Source organism: Mustela putorius, unplaced genomic scaffold (assembly GCF_011764305.1).
Source record: "Mustela putorius furo isolate JIRA1106 unplaced genomic scaffold, ASM1176430v1.1 tig00000407_pilon_pilon_pilon, whole genome shotgun sequence".
Classification (NCBI taxonomy): Eukaryota; Metazoa; Chordata; class Mammalia; order Carnivora; family Mustelidae; genus Mustela; species Mustela putorius.
The window spans coordinates 6,461,017-6,474,516 of record NW_025421373.1 but is presented as its reverse complement, the minus strand read 5'-3'; the positions used below and the strand labels follow the sequence as shown (position 1 = coordinate 6,474,516).

Sequence of the window (13,500 nt, the reverse complement as noted above, 5' to 3'; positions counted from 1 at the left end):
GGATCGAACCCTGTGTTGATGCTTCTGCTTAAGACTCCCTCTCTCCCTCTGCCCCTACCCAGTAGTCACCTCACCCCCCATATGCACACATGTTCGTTCTTTCTCCCCCACAAATAAATCTTAAAAAAATATATATATATATATATATTTATTTATGTGGTTATCTACAGATTTAATGCAATCCCTATCAAAATATCAACAGCATTTTTCACAGAACTAGAACAACCCAAAAAATAGCATGGAGCCACAGAAGACTCCAGAGAGCCAAAGCAATCTTGAAAAAGGAGTAAAAAGCAGGAGGGATCAACAATCCCAGATTTCAAGATATACTACAAAGCTGTAATGATCAAAATAGTATGGTACTGGCACAAAACCAGACACCTAGATCAATGGAACAGAACAGAAAATCCAGAAACAAAGCCATGACTATATGGTCAATTAATTAATGACAAAGGAGGCCAGAATATGTAATGGGGGAAAGAGAGTCTCTTCAACAAATGGTGTTGGAAAAACTGGACAGCAATATGCAAAAAAATGAAGCTGGACCACTTTCCTACACCACACACGCGCGCACACACACACACACACACACGTGCATGCACATGCGCACATGCACGCACACACACGCACACACACACACAAATTTGTGGCTAAAGACCTAAATGTAAGACCTGCAATCCTAAAAAAATCTGAAAGAGAACACAGGCAGTAATTTCTCTGACATCCGTTATAGCAGCATTTTTCTAGATGTGTCTCCCAAGGCAAGGGAAAAGCCAAAATGAACTACCGGGACTTCATCAAAATAAAGTTCTGCACAACAAAGGAAACAGCCGGGCGCCTGGGTGGCTCAGTGGGTTAAGCCGCTGCCTTCGGCTCAGGTCATGATCTCGGAGTCCTGGGATCGAGTCCCACATCGGGCTCTCTGCTCAGCAGGGAGCCTGCTTCCTCCTCTCTCTCTCTCTGCCTGCCTCTCTGCCTACTTGTGATCTCTCTCTGTCAGATAAATAAATAAAATCTTTAAAAAAAAAAAAAAAAAAGAAACAGCCAACAAAACTAAAACACGAGCTACTGAATGGGAGAAGATATCTGCAGATGACACTCAAGCTGCTTTCATAATCTATTGTTAACAATGCTACAATAAACATAATGCATATTTTTTTTGAATTAGTGTTTTTTGTATTCTTTGGGTAAATACCCAGTAGTGGAATTACTGGATTATATGGTAGTTCTATTTTTAACGTTTTTCCAGAGTGGCTGCGCCCATTTGCATTCTCACCAATAGTGCGTGAGGCTTCCCCTTTCTCCACAAGCGCCCCAACACTTGTTTCTTGTGTTGTTTCGACCTCAGCCATTCTGACAGGTTGAGGTGATAATTCATTGTGGTTTTGATGTCCATTTCCCTGATGATGATGATGTTGAGCATCTTTTCAAATGTCTCTTGGCCATCTGCAGGTCTTCTTTGGAGAAATGTCTGTTCATGTCTTCTGCCCATTTTAAAAATTAGATTATTTATGGTTTTGGTGTTGAGTTGTGTAAGTTCATTATATATGGACACTAACCCTTTATTGGATAAGTCATCTGCAAAGAGGTAGTGGGGAGAAGACACTGGGTACTCTGGTCCGTTCAAGGCTTATTCAAGGACCATCTCCTGCCTAAAGGGGCTAGAATGTTGATAGGAACCCAAAGGCCCTTTGAGGCTGCCATGCTGCGGTCAGTTGTGGACCTTGGAGTAACCATAATTCTTATGGTGGATAAATCCAGTCAGATTTGGGTGTCATTTTCATTAGCATTCAATGAACACTTATTCTGCTGTTTGTTTTTAAATTCATTTCATTATTTATAACTCAGTACCAGATGTAGTGGGTAAACTCTAGAGATTCATTGGGACCCCAGTCCAGTCATCATGTCACCTCATGGAGTTTAGAACTGGTTGGGAGAAACAGATCTTAATCAAATAATCACAAACCCAAGTGTGACAAGTGGTTCACAGGAGAGCCACCTACTCATGCTGAGGGCAAAGAGATTTAATATACATGGGTGTATTCAGGAGAAGTTTCTCTGAGGCAATGACATTATGAATAGGAATCATCAAAGATGATTCAGATTCAATTCCTATTCAAAGATGAATAGGAGTAATCTTATTCAGGCAGAAGATTCCAGAAAGAAAGAGAGAGAGAGAATAGCATTTGCAAAGGTCCTGTGGCAGAAAAGCATGGAGTCCTTCTAGAGGGACCGCAGGAAGGGTGGTGTGGTGGTTGCTTAGGAGTAATAATGAGCTCAGTGAGAAATAAGTTTTGAGAAGTAAGCAGGAGTCAGAGAAGCAGTCTAGGCCACGAAAATTAGTTTGGTCTCTGCCCTTATTAAACATAAAAATTAAGGGCAGCCACAGAATGGTGTCAAAATACAAAGAGATGGGAATAATGCCACGGTTGTTTTTTAAACTGTTCACCTTAACCTCCTTCATTCAGTTCTGATTTATTTACCTTATAGGTTACTGTTCTGAGAAAGTTCTCTTTGGAAGGAAAAGCAGCTAGAAAAATGTTTCAGATCAACAATGGGCTTATACAGTGCCTGTGGGCAAATTACAAAAAGGTATCTCTTCTTTGTGAGGCTTTCCCTCCTTGACTGGAAAATTATCCCAATATATTGAATTTGTTAGAACAAAACTCTTTATTGCCATCTTTCAGAAAATTGTCCTAATGAACAGAAAAGCCTAGGATGTTTACGAAGCGAATGGTGCTGCTTCGAGGTAACACACATGCAGCCCACAGCCGCACAGCCATGCTCGGTGGCCCTGGATGTCCGGGGAATCGAAAAGAAAGGAGAAAAGCAAATTTTCTTCCTTAAAATAAAATGGCATGTTATTATGCCATTTTACGGCATATTACATATGCCATACAATTACATATTATGTAAATGTAACAAAACATGCATTTTTTGGTCTTCTGAGACCTAATTATAACCACAGTGAATTTTCCGATGCTCACCCGTGCTGCCCGGGTTTAGCGCTGGTGGGAAAGAATAAGGGGCTCCCATGGCAGAAGGGAGTCCCCACCCCATGGCTGGTTGGGTGGGGGGAATAAGAGCTAACAAGAGCTGACGCTAAAAATGCCACATCGGTTAGATCTGGGATCCGGAGAGGAAACAAGGAGCCACACTGCAACCTCAGTTTGCCAAAAGCCGTCCGGACCCCGCGTGCCCGGCGCAGCGGACCACGGGGGTGTGAACGCACAGGCGGTGAAAGAAGAGCCTGGCGAGCGTCCTGGTTTCCTTCAAACCGTAAGACACAGCCACACCTCTGTGCCTGAACGAGCTTTGTGCTTTTGGAACCTTCCACTCTTGACCACAATCTCTCCCTCTAAGTTTAAATTCACAACCAATCGTTTTCAAACACTACATCAAAAAGTAGCAATAAAATCCTCCTGTATATATGAATGACTAAGTGTCCTAAAATTGATACATGCAGTGAACTTAATACACAGTTGTTCGCTCATCTCATTTCCAGTTTCAGCGTTTTTTTCTTAAATGGAAATCGTTACCCTCACAGGTTTGTCTGGGAAGATCCTGATTAAAAAAATAATAATAATAAATAAAATAAAAAGAACGCCCTGTGGCGTTCCCATGCCGGTCTCTATCCTACTGTCTTAAGCTATTATTTCTGATCCTGCCGTCACCATCTTTGGGGAAACATCGTTCCAGCACAGCAGCTGGGGAAACCAGAGACACTTACTGCTCCCCGGACAGAAGACGAGCCGGGTCCTTCGTCTTCTTCCCCGTTTGGCTCCTGGTCTTCGTTGTCGGTCCAAGAGGACACGTCCTCTACTGAGCTGGTCAGATCAGGCAAACTCTTAGACGTTAACCTCAGGATGTCCTCAGCAGAGTTCTCCTAAGGGGACACAATTAAAGAGTCGTGAATTACCCTGTGGCACCAAATAGTTCTGGGTCAAAGAAAACCCAGCAAAGCCCACTGGGAGTGCTCGTGGGCTCTGAACCTACAGACCATAGGGGAACGTAGGTTCCACATTTCTAGGCTGGTGAGGTTACTTTATATGTCAGGGCTGGAGACCCAATTTAAACCCTAACCAAATTTTTTTTTCCCTGAAAAATCCGTGTTTCTTAGATATTTCTGCAGGCATTCCAAATTCCCTGAACTTTAGGTCCTTTGATATCCTCTTCTGCCTTGCGTTCAGGGTAGTTTAAGCACCTCATGTACAGGCCACCATCTTAGAGCTGCGGCCTCTGCCCAGTGCTCCAAACACACCTCCCTCCAGTATCCCCTCCAACCCACACCTTCCAGTCCAGCCATACTGACCTTCCAACACGCCAGGCTCTCCCCTGCCCAGATTCCTTGTCTACCAGCAGCTCCCTCTGCCCAGTGAGCTCAGCTTCCTGGCTCAGCACTCTCTCCTGGAACCCCTCCTGGACCATCTCAAGAGGCATCCGGTTCGCCTCTCCCTTCTTCTTGAATGTCCTTTACTGTTTCTTTCGTCACCTGGCACGTACGTCTGAATATACCTCTCTCTCCTGGTTATCTGAGTGTTCCTCAAACTGAATGTCATTTCTACTCTTCGTCGTGTCCCCAGGCCCAGCCCAGAGCCCTGATATCCACGCGCTCCCCCCCCTCACGGCTCATCTCACTAGCATACACTCACTGGAAAGAAATTAGACTGTTGATTGAATCACGCCAGTGGAGACTGATAACGAACGTCTCTTCAAAGAAAGAAGCCCTTGAACAATTTTTAAAGGTCAACAAAATACATGGAATCAGACTTCATTAAGATTAGGCTATAAAGAGGCCTCCACCAACAGCCCTTCTTCCTTCCCACACACAGACAAGGCCGCAGGGGTTGGTGGGAGGCAGGCGAGGTCACTGGGGCCACGTGACAATCCTCACCCGCAGAGGTGGCCCACTCGGCCACCAGGAACTCTCTGGGGGAAACAGCACAGCCCAGGAGGCCAGGGACCAGGGCTGGGGCTGATCTGAGGCCAGAAAAGAAGAGAAATGTGTCCTCCCTTCTCCCACACCAGTCATTTTTACAAGGAAGGAAGCCTGTGGAAAGCTTTGGTCGCCATATTCCCCCGGGGCTTGACAGAAAGGAGGAAAACAGAAGACACCCATTTTAAACAACGGGTGTTATTAAAGACCATTTGTGAGCAGGCGCCTGGTGACAGTGACGTTTGTTACTAGTGTGACACGCGTCCCATCTTGGAGGCACCCAAAGCTCCTTCATGTCAGGTCCGTAAGTGGCAATGCTCTCGTTAGATTCTACCTCAGGGAAGGAAAAAGCTATGAAGCAAAAAGTGAGTTCAGCCCTCTTCTGTGAGGTCAGCTCTACTAGACCATTAATGGAAACGAGTTTTTAAAAGACATGAAGGTCCCAGCTCGTGAGTAAATGGCATAACAGCCACAGGATAGAAGACTCCATGGTCATTAGAAATGGTGCCACAGAAAGGCACTTTCTGACGTGGAAAGATTCTTACAGCATGCTACTTAGTGGAAAAGCAGGTGAAGAACAGTATTATCATTTTATTAATGGACGTTAACAATTAGCCGGGTGTTGTAATATGTGATAACTGTTTCTCCAAGGGCTTCTTGCAACCAGCTGCCTTGTTCGGGCTTTTACGTTTCACTTCATCTCCCTGACATTCCATGAAGTAGTTACTGATTCTCACCGTCCGGGCAAGAAAACCGAGGTTTAAAAAAAATGCAACAACTTGTTCAAGACACACAGCTTTTAAAGGGCTGTGCTGGCTCTGATGTCCATGGGCATTTTGTCTTGTTGTGCTTGAGTCCGTTAAAAATAGAAAACATGCCTGGACAGACAGATCAGGTAATGGGTAGAACTACTGGTGGTGTTATGAAAATGTTATCTTCCTTTTCTTCTAGGGTTTCTACATAGACAAAATAAATGCATATTACTTGCTAATAAAATCTGAGAGTGCTAAAGAGAGAGAGAAATCTGTATGGATAGCATGTGCTCCCCGGGACAGCAAAGCACACTGGGAAATTCTGATTTCATTCACTTGACAAAACCTTTCTAAACTCTTATGCACAAGCAAACAACCTATTTGTATGGAGACATGAGACAGCCTGTCCTGAAGACAGTCATCGTTATATTTTCAAAACAATATCCTAAAGTTTGGTGACAAAGTGACTACTTCCTACAATAATAATTTACATTTTTATTATTCTTTGTACTCAGCAAATCAAATGCTCTTTCCCCCCGGTTCCTCTCTTCAAATGTGAAGACAAAACAAAGACTCTGGATTGCGTGCTCTTGTTGGGTAACAAAGAGGCACGGATGCCAAGAGGTGTGGAAAGACTTTTCTCTCCAAGGTGGCTGAGCGTCTTAAAGGGTGGGGATTCAGTTTAGGAACAAACAGTGGGCAGCTGCTATAGCAACATATTGCCTAGCGGTGAACGGAGCCTATGGGAAGAAATGAAGGGTATCGCCTCTCTGCGGTCTGGTCATCGTTAGGCCTCAATGCATTTGATCAAGGGCAGTAGGTTGAGTGCATGTCCCTAAAGTCAAAGCCTCCAGCAGGAACACATTATCCTTCTCTAATGCCATTGGCTCCGTGTCCTTCATATCTTATTTGATAAGAGGCAGCTTTCCATACAGGGAAGAAGCATGAAACTTATGGGTCCACGATGAAACCTGTTTCTGTCCCCCACTGCTTGTGTGACCTCCAGGGAAATGAAATAACCACTTAGATGTTAATGTCATCTTTTGAATAAGAAGAACTAATACCTCTCTCATGGGGTTTCAAGAATTAAATGAGGTCAGAGGGAGAAAGCCCCTGTACCCTGTGGATACCTGATACATGTTAATGTCCATTCTTTGAGCCAGTGAGTGAGATCACAGATCAGGCATCATCCAGGAAACCAGCTTTCAAAACCCCCTTGTATGCTCCTTAATTATGCTTACCCATGAGTCGACTTTTTATTATTTAAATCTTAAGTAGCGCAATACTACAGTGCAATACTGGTTCTGGAGTGGAATGCAGTGATTCATCACTTACACACAACACCCAGGCCTCATCTTCACAAGTGTTCTTAATGCCCATCACCCCTCTAGCCCACCCCCGACCCATCTTCCTCAGTCAACCCTCAGTTGGTTCTCTATTGCTGAGTATTTTATGGCTTGTTTCCTCTCTCCTTTTTTCCTTTTCCTCCTTCCCATACGTTCATCTATTTTCTTCCTTAAGTTCCCCATGTGAATGAGATCATATGGTATTTGTCTCTCTTTAAAGGACTTATTTCACTTAGCATAATACATTCTAGCTCTATCCCTGTCGTTGCAAATGGCAAGATTTCATTCTTTCTGATAGCTGAGTAATACTCCATTGTGCGTGCGCACACACAGACACACAGACACACAGCCCACATTTTCTTTATCCATTCATCAGTCGATGAACATCTGGGCTCTGTCCATAGTTTGGCTATTGTTGATAACGCTGCTATAAACACTGGGGTGCATGTTCCCCTTCAAATCTGTATTTTTGGATCCTTTGGATAAATGCCTATTACTGCAATTGCTGGACTGTAGGTTAATTATGTTTTTAACATTTTGAGGAACCTCCATGTTGTTCTCCAGGGTGGCTACACCAGTTTGCATTCCCACCAACAGTATAAGAAAAGTTTCCCTTTCTCCACATCCTCGTTGACATCTGTTGTTTCCTGTGTTGTTAATTTTAGCCATCCTGACAGGTGCGAGGTAATATCTCATCATGGTTTTGACTTGTATTTCCTTGATGATGAGTGATGTTGAGCATCTTTTCATGTGTCTGTTAGCTATCTGGATGTTTTCTTTGGAAAAGTGTCTAGTCATGTCTTCTGCCCATTTCTTAACCGAGTTGTTTGTCTTTATGGGTACTGAGTTTGAGAAGTTCTTTGTAGATTTTGGATACTAACCTTTTATGAGATATGTCATTTGCAAATATTTTCTCCCATTCTGTAGGCTACCTTTTAATAGTTGATTGTTTCCTTTGCTGTGCAGAAGATTTTTATCTCGATGAAGTCCCCATAGCTCATTTTGCTTTTGTTTTCCTTGCCTGTGGTGGCAAGTAAGAAATTGCTACTGCCGAGGCCAGAGAGGTTGCTGCCTGTGTTCTCCTCTGGGATTTTGATGGTTTCCTGTCTTAACATTAAGGTCTTTCATCCATTTTTTAAATTTATTTTTATGTACGGTATAAGCAAGTGATGAGTGGACTTTTTTTGTTTTTATTTTATGATTTCTTTGTGTTCATGTGTTTGCGGGGAACAGCTTGACCTAGAAAAGGTTTTCTCTTCCCCATTTTCTGAACTAGCAGGAGAAAGATGTCAGTATAGAAATAAAGTTTTGGTGGCCATGGTATGCTTGCGCAGGAACCCCCCCCCCCCACACACACACCCCATTCTTGAGCCACAGACTATGGGGAGGTGGGCTGTGCAAACACAGGCCTCAGTCTGTGTGAGTGTTTAAGACCCGATGGTGCTTTTCAAACCCCATCACCTCTGGCTGAAAGGGAACTTGCTTGTCCTTCCCTTGTAGCGTTTCCCTCTTATGGAATTCAACAGACTGAGAGGGAACGTCCCTGCTCTGCTCCCCTTCCTGTCCCTAGTGAGGAGACACCAGGGCGCCCCATGGTATCTCTGGGAGGGGAGGAGGGGGCCTGTGAGTGGAGACGGTCTCGACCCCTGCCTCCAGGGCCTCAGTGCCAACCCTTCCTCCCAAGTCTGTGCCAAGGCTCTGGGTTGCTGTTGGAAGCCCGAGAGTCCGGGTTAAGGGACTGGTGACAGGTGTAAAAGGAGGAAAACAGATTTTTCAGAGAGTTCAAAATATTCTAGTTATTAAATACTCCAAAACTAGGCAACACACCTTGTAATCTAAGAGAGAAAATATAGAAAAACCTGTGGATGTTAGGTTCAAAAAAATACTAGGAATAATGAGGAAAGAATGAGTCCTACTGGCAAGAGTGTGTTGCTGTGAAGGGTTAGGACTGGGGTGGCTTCCCATCACTGCTTCCATGCACGAGAACGAAGCCTCGTAGCTCCCTCGCACTAACCCCTGAGTCCTGTGGGCGCTTTCCTGGCTTATCAGCAGCAGAGGGGACCGTGGAGCAGAGGCAAGGGGGCTCAGGTCCTCTTCTTTCTGGTCACGCTGCTGTAGAAGCCTGCAGCCTTTATCCAGGGCACGGAGGCTGGTGACACCAGGGGACAAAGTGGAGGCTGGGGGCCCAGGACGTCGGCACCCTTTCCTCCTCCGGGACCTGGGAGAGGTGCCGCTCCCCACCTTTCCCGCATCCCTGCCGCCCAGTGGGCATCCATGTCTCCTCTTTGGCTTCTCCCTGGAAGAGGTGCTGCTCTCTCTACCTTGTCCTTCTGTCCTCCCTACCACCCCCCGCCCCATTTCCTTAGTCCTATTACTGCTCTTCCATCTACTAAATAGTTCAGCTCAAGGCCGCTCACATGGGCTTGTCCTGGAGAATCACGGCCATTTAAATGGCTCCGGTAAACTTGCAAGTAGGTGTGGAGTGAGTGTGTGTGGCACAAAGTGTGTGTGAGTGTGTGGGGGGAGGGCTCAAATCCAAATTCACCACCAATTTTAATATTAAAAATATTAAAAACTAAAACCAAAAACAAACTACCTACCTTGCTGGCTACCACCAGCTGAACCATTCCAGTGGCGGCGCGGAGAATGGCCACCGCTTCCTCATGGGAGAGCCCCACCAGTAAGTGACCATTGATTACCAGCAGCTCATCTCCTAAGGACAGTCTGCCGTCCCTGAGGAAATGGAGACGGGGGAAAAAAATCCCTTGTCAAGATATTCTGGACTTGAGAAGGGACATTCTCCTGGAGCTGGGGAGGGTCGAGAGGGCACAGTTAAAATCAGGCTAAGGAAAAAGCAGAGATGGCCAGCGACAATTTGGGCTGGGATGTTTCCTTTGGTCTGGCTGGGTCCCGCTGCCCACCTAGGGAAGCTCCATGATTTCACACCATCACCTGGCAGCGAGCAAGCTCTTAAGTCACTACCACTCCCTGCATCAACCTTAATGAAATGCCTCCCGTCCAAGGGGACACAATGACAGTGGAATTGAGACCCTGAGGTTTTTGGATAGTCTAGTCATTCCATCCATTCTCCATCCTAATGCCATCCTGCCCTCACAACTGAGTTGGCAGCTGAGTCACTGAGCTAAGCGCCCCAGACAAAGGTATCTTAGACTCAACAGAAAGCCTTCTCTAACCTGCTGTCCTCTCTCTTTCCAGGTGACATGGCCCTGGACAGATTTCCTCTGTGGCACCTGGCGTGCTACAGATGTGCATGTGCTTGCGGTCCCCCCGCTCCCAACATACACGCAGAGTTATAGGGCCTTGAGGATCGAGCCTCTCATGGCCATTTCCATCCTACAGCCTGGCTTCCTCAGGAGGATGAATACCAAATCGAACAGACTGACCAATTTACTGCTATTGCAGGTATCAGACTTGGTCTACAAATGTGTTCCTTTATTCCTCCAAAGTAAATTATAACTTAAAGCTTCCTTCCCACTGGGCTGGGGCTGCCTGCACTAGGCTGGGTCAAGGGCGGGGGTGGCACACTTGCCAGGGCACCCTGCAGGTGTCCTCAATCACGATGGATCAACAGTCCAGCGGGTTCCCCTTGAACCTCCAATGGTCTAGTTTTCCATGATCCCAAAGGGGCCAAAGGTCTTTCATCTCCATTGCTAAATATGGGACAGGAAATCTGAGGGGGATGATCCCTAAGCCTAGGTTTCTACCATCCCCTCTGAAGGCTTTCCATCGACACCCAAGGTGCTGCTCGGGGACCTATGCCTGTCTGCAGTATTCCTAGATTCACGCAGCTTTCTCTCCAATGCGTCGACTCTTTCCACCTTGCTTTCTTTCAGCAAATCAACCGGCTTCTCTCCATCCTTTCCTCCCTCGTTCGTTTTCCTCTCAGTTCTCTAGGGCATGCATTATAATCTTTTCCATGAATTTAGGCTTTCACGAAGATAGGAGGCATCAGAGACTTCTGATAGCCTCTGACTTCTGTCCTTCAACAATCCCTAAAGCAGAAAAATGCTAAGAACCCTTTTAGTTGCTTGGACTGGGAAGAGAAGGGGAATAGGAAGCCGACAGAGAACCTCAAGGAGGCGTGTGGGTGGCCACCAAGAAAGAGAGGGATTCAGGACTAAAACAGAATGCACAGTTCTGACCAGTGTTCTTGAATTTACTTAAGACCATCCCTAACCCCTTCCTTTTTCTTATTTCCCTTTTCAAATCCATTCGTCTCATCTCCTGTTATTAGCTAGAATGCCCCACATTTGAATTATATACTCTAGAAGCACAGAGACACATGCACACGACTCCAGGCTAAGGGTGAAGAGAAAATGGTGAAACCCACTAGAAGCAGCTCACATAGAAAGCAGACAAGAACAGTTCTATATAAGTTTATCTCTGGGCACAGGAATTTCCCAATTGTCAACTTTCCAAAGACATGCTAGAACCTAAGACCTAGGATTCATGGGAAAATGGTTATCTGATGGGAGTTCCTTAAAGCATATCTCATGTGGGAAATTTAGTGATGCTTTTCTGGATAAAAACTAAGGTCTTAATCCTTCCATAACGACTGCTGCCCCAGTAACTAACAAGTGCAGTCATTCTTATCTCCAGTTGCTAGCATCTTACTCTGAGACTAGAATTGGGACATGACACACATTGATAGTTTGTACCCTTGACCTCTCCTTTGTCTTCCAATCTTTACCTCTGGTTCCTTTAGGTCCACTTTATGAGATATATTTTTCAAAGCCGTCTCTGTCTAAGGCAGGCCAACGCCACTCTGGTTTGCCCTATCCCGCTTATAATGATGCTACCTGGACTGAACCCCAAATTCCCAACTAGGTTTACCTCCCTCATCTGGGAAACTCTACCTTCAAGCCATCACTTGAACACCTACTGCATTCGTGAGGGCACACACATGTGCATCCACCCCAGCGTGCCTTGCCAACAGTAGACACCCCATATACACAGAAGCCATCAGCTAGCAAGGCAAAAGCATGTGTACAGTTTGGGACAGTTACATCCTTGTAACTCCAAATGGACTTCTTTGTACATGCTTTGCCTAAGCACCGTCATTTATCCTACTGAAGACGAGAGCTAAGATTAAAAAACATGTTTTAAAGTATGAATTGTTCAGGTCACAAGGAGAAAAATTCACATTTACTTTTTCCCCCTTGGCATCTCCATGACACACGTATATAACTGCGTGTTGAATCCTGGTGGACCTGACACAGCACATGAACTGCGGTCACATTTAAAAGCAATTACTTTCTCAAGTCATTAGCCACGATCTTATGGGGGTTAAGATGTCAGGAATGTGGTGTTCTGTTGCATAGCATGATCTCAATAGGGAACCCCATATTACCAGTATCTCAAAAGTTAGGATAGGTAGCCATCACTTGAAACTCAAAACAGATTAGAAAGAAATCTGATCTCTTCTGATTCAGAGGAGCCTGCACCATCTCCAGCAAATTACCCACTTCCTGTGCCCAGAGGTGTGTTTAATTGGAACTGCTCATGCCTGATTTTCTTCCATGCTCTAGCATATTTTATAGGAACTGTAATTACCAGGGCTTTGAGCATGTGGAAGAGTCCTACGCCCGGAGGAAGGGAAGGGAGAGGATAAGGAGGCAGAGAAAAAGGGAGAGTTATCTAGTCACCTGTGAGCGGCACCTCCTTCCTTCACTTGAGTGACAACGATAGCGTGAGGTGAGCGCTTTGATCCTCGGCCTCCACTAACCTGAATTCCCAGCCCATCCGATTCTTTAAGCAGCTCCATCTTCCATATCCGGCCAACTTCCTCCTTGGAAGAAAGAGTGAGCACACTATGAAGTATATGGACAGACACATGGCATTGACCCAGGAGAGTGGAACTGTTAGGTCAAGCCAAATACCCATCATTTGTCAACAGGTGTTGCAGATGACCGCAGAAGAAAAAGCTCTGTGTGCTGGATCGGAGTCTCTAGCTGCCAGTCCTGTCTAACAGAATGTTCTATGATGACAGAAATGTTCTATATTTGCACAATCCAACAGGGAGTCACTAGCCACATATGGCTATCGTGTGCTTGAAATGTGGGTAGTAGCAACTGAGATGCTAAATGTTTTACTTCATTTGGTTTTAATTATATTAAATGGCTACCTGTGGCAAGTGGCTATAATATTGGATGGCAAAAGTGATTATCCAATTTCCTGACCAGGATGCTGTTAAATAAAGCTTCTTCTGCCTGAAACACGGACACCACTGTGTGTGTAAACACTGGCTGTGTCTGGGTTCCATTTATTTATACACAGCTACTAATTAATAAAGGAAGATGAAAGAAGATGAAAGGAAGGTCTTGGGGCTGGGAGATGTCAACTAATTTGAGCCCAGCTCTGCCACTTAGTACTGATGAAAGTCTTTATACCTAAAACCCTTTCCTTGACTCTAAAGTGGGGATAATTATGAATAGTTTCAGGTTTG

General features: G+C 45.2%; 1 protein-coding gene across 9 annotated transcripts in view; it reads right to left on the bottom strand.

The window, feature by feature from the left end:
- Nucleotides 1–13,500, bottom strand: part of PDZD2 (PDZ domain containing 2) — a 349,162-nt gene that overhangs the window by 69,931 nt on the left and 265,731 nt on the right. For 7 of the 9 annotated variants that reach the window (XM_045079443.1, XM_045079442.1, XM_045079441.1 and 4 more), the window contains 3 exons: nt 12,701–12,843; nt 9,635–9,767; nt 3,731–3,886 (listed from right to left, as the gene is read on the bottom strand). In XM_045079443.1, coding sequence (XP_044935378.1) covers nt 3,731–3,886; nt 9,635–9,767; nt 12,701–12,843 — 432 coding nt within the window. Of the gene's footprint in view, nt 1–3,730; nt 3,887–9,634; nt 9,768–12,700; nt 12,844–13,500 lie in introns of those variants that run through there. The other 2 variants (XM_004738077.3, XM_045079444.1) reach the window with 2 other exon arrangements.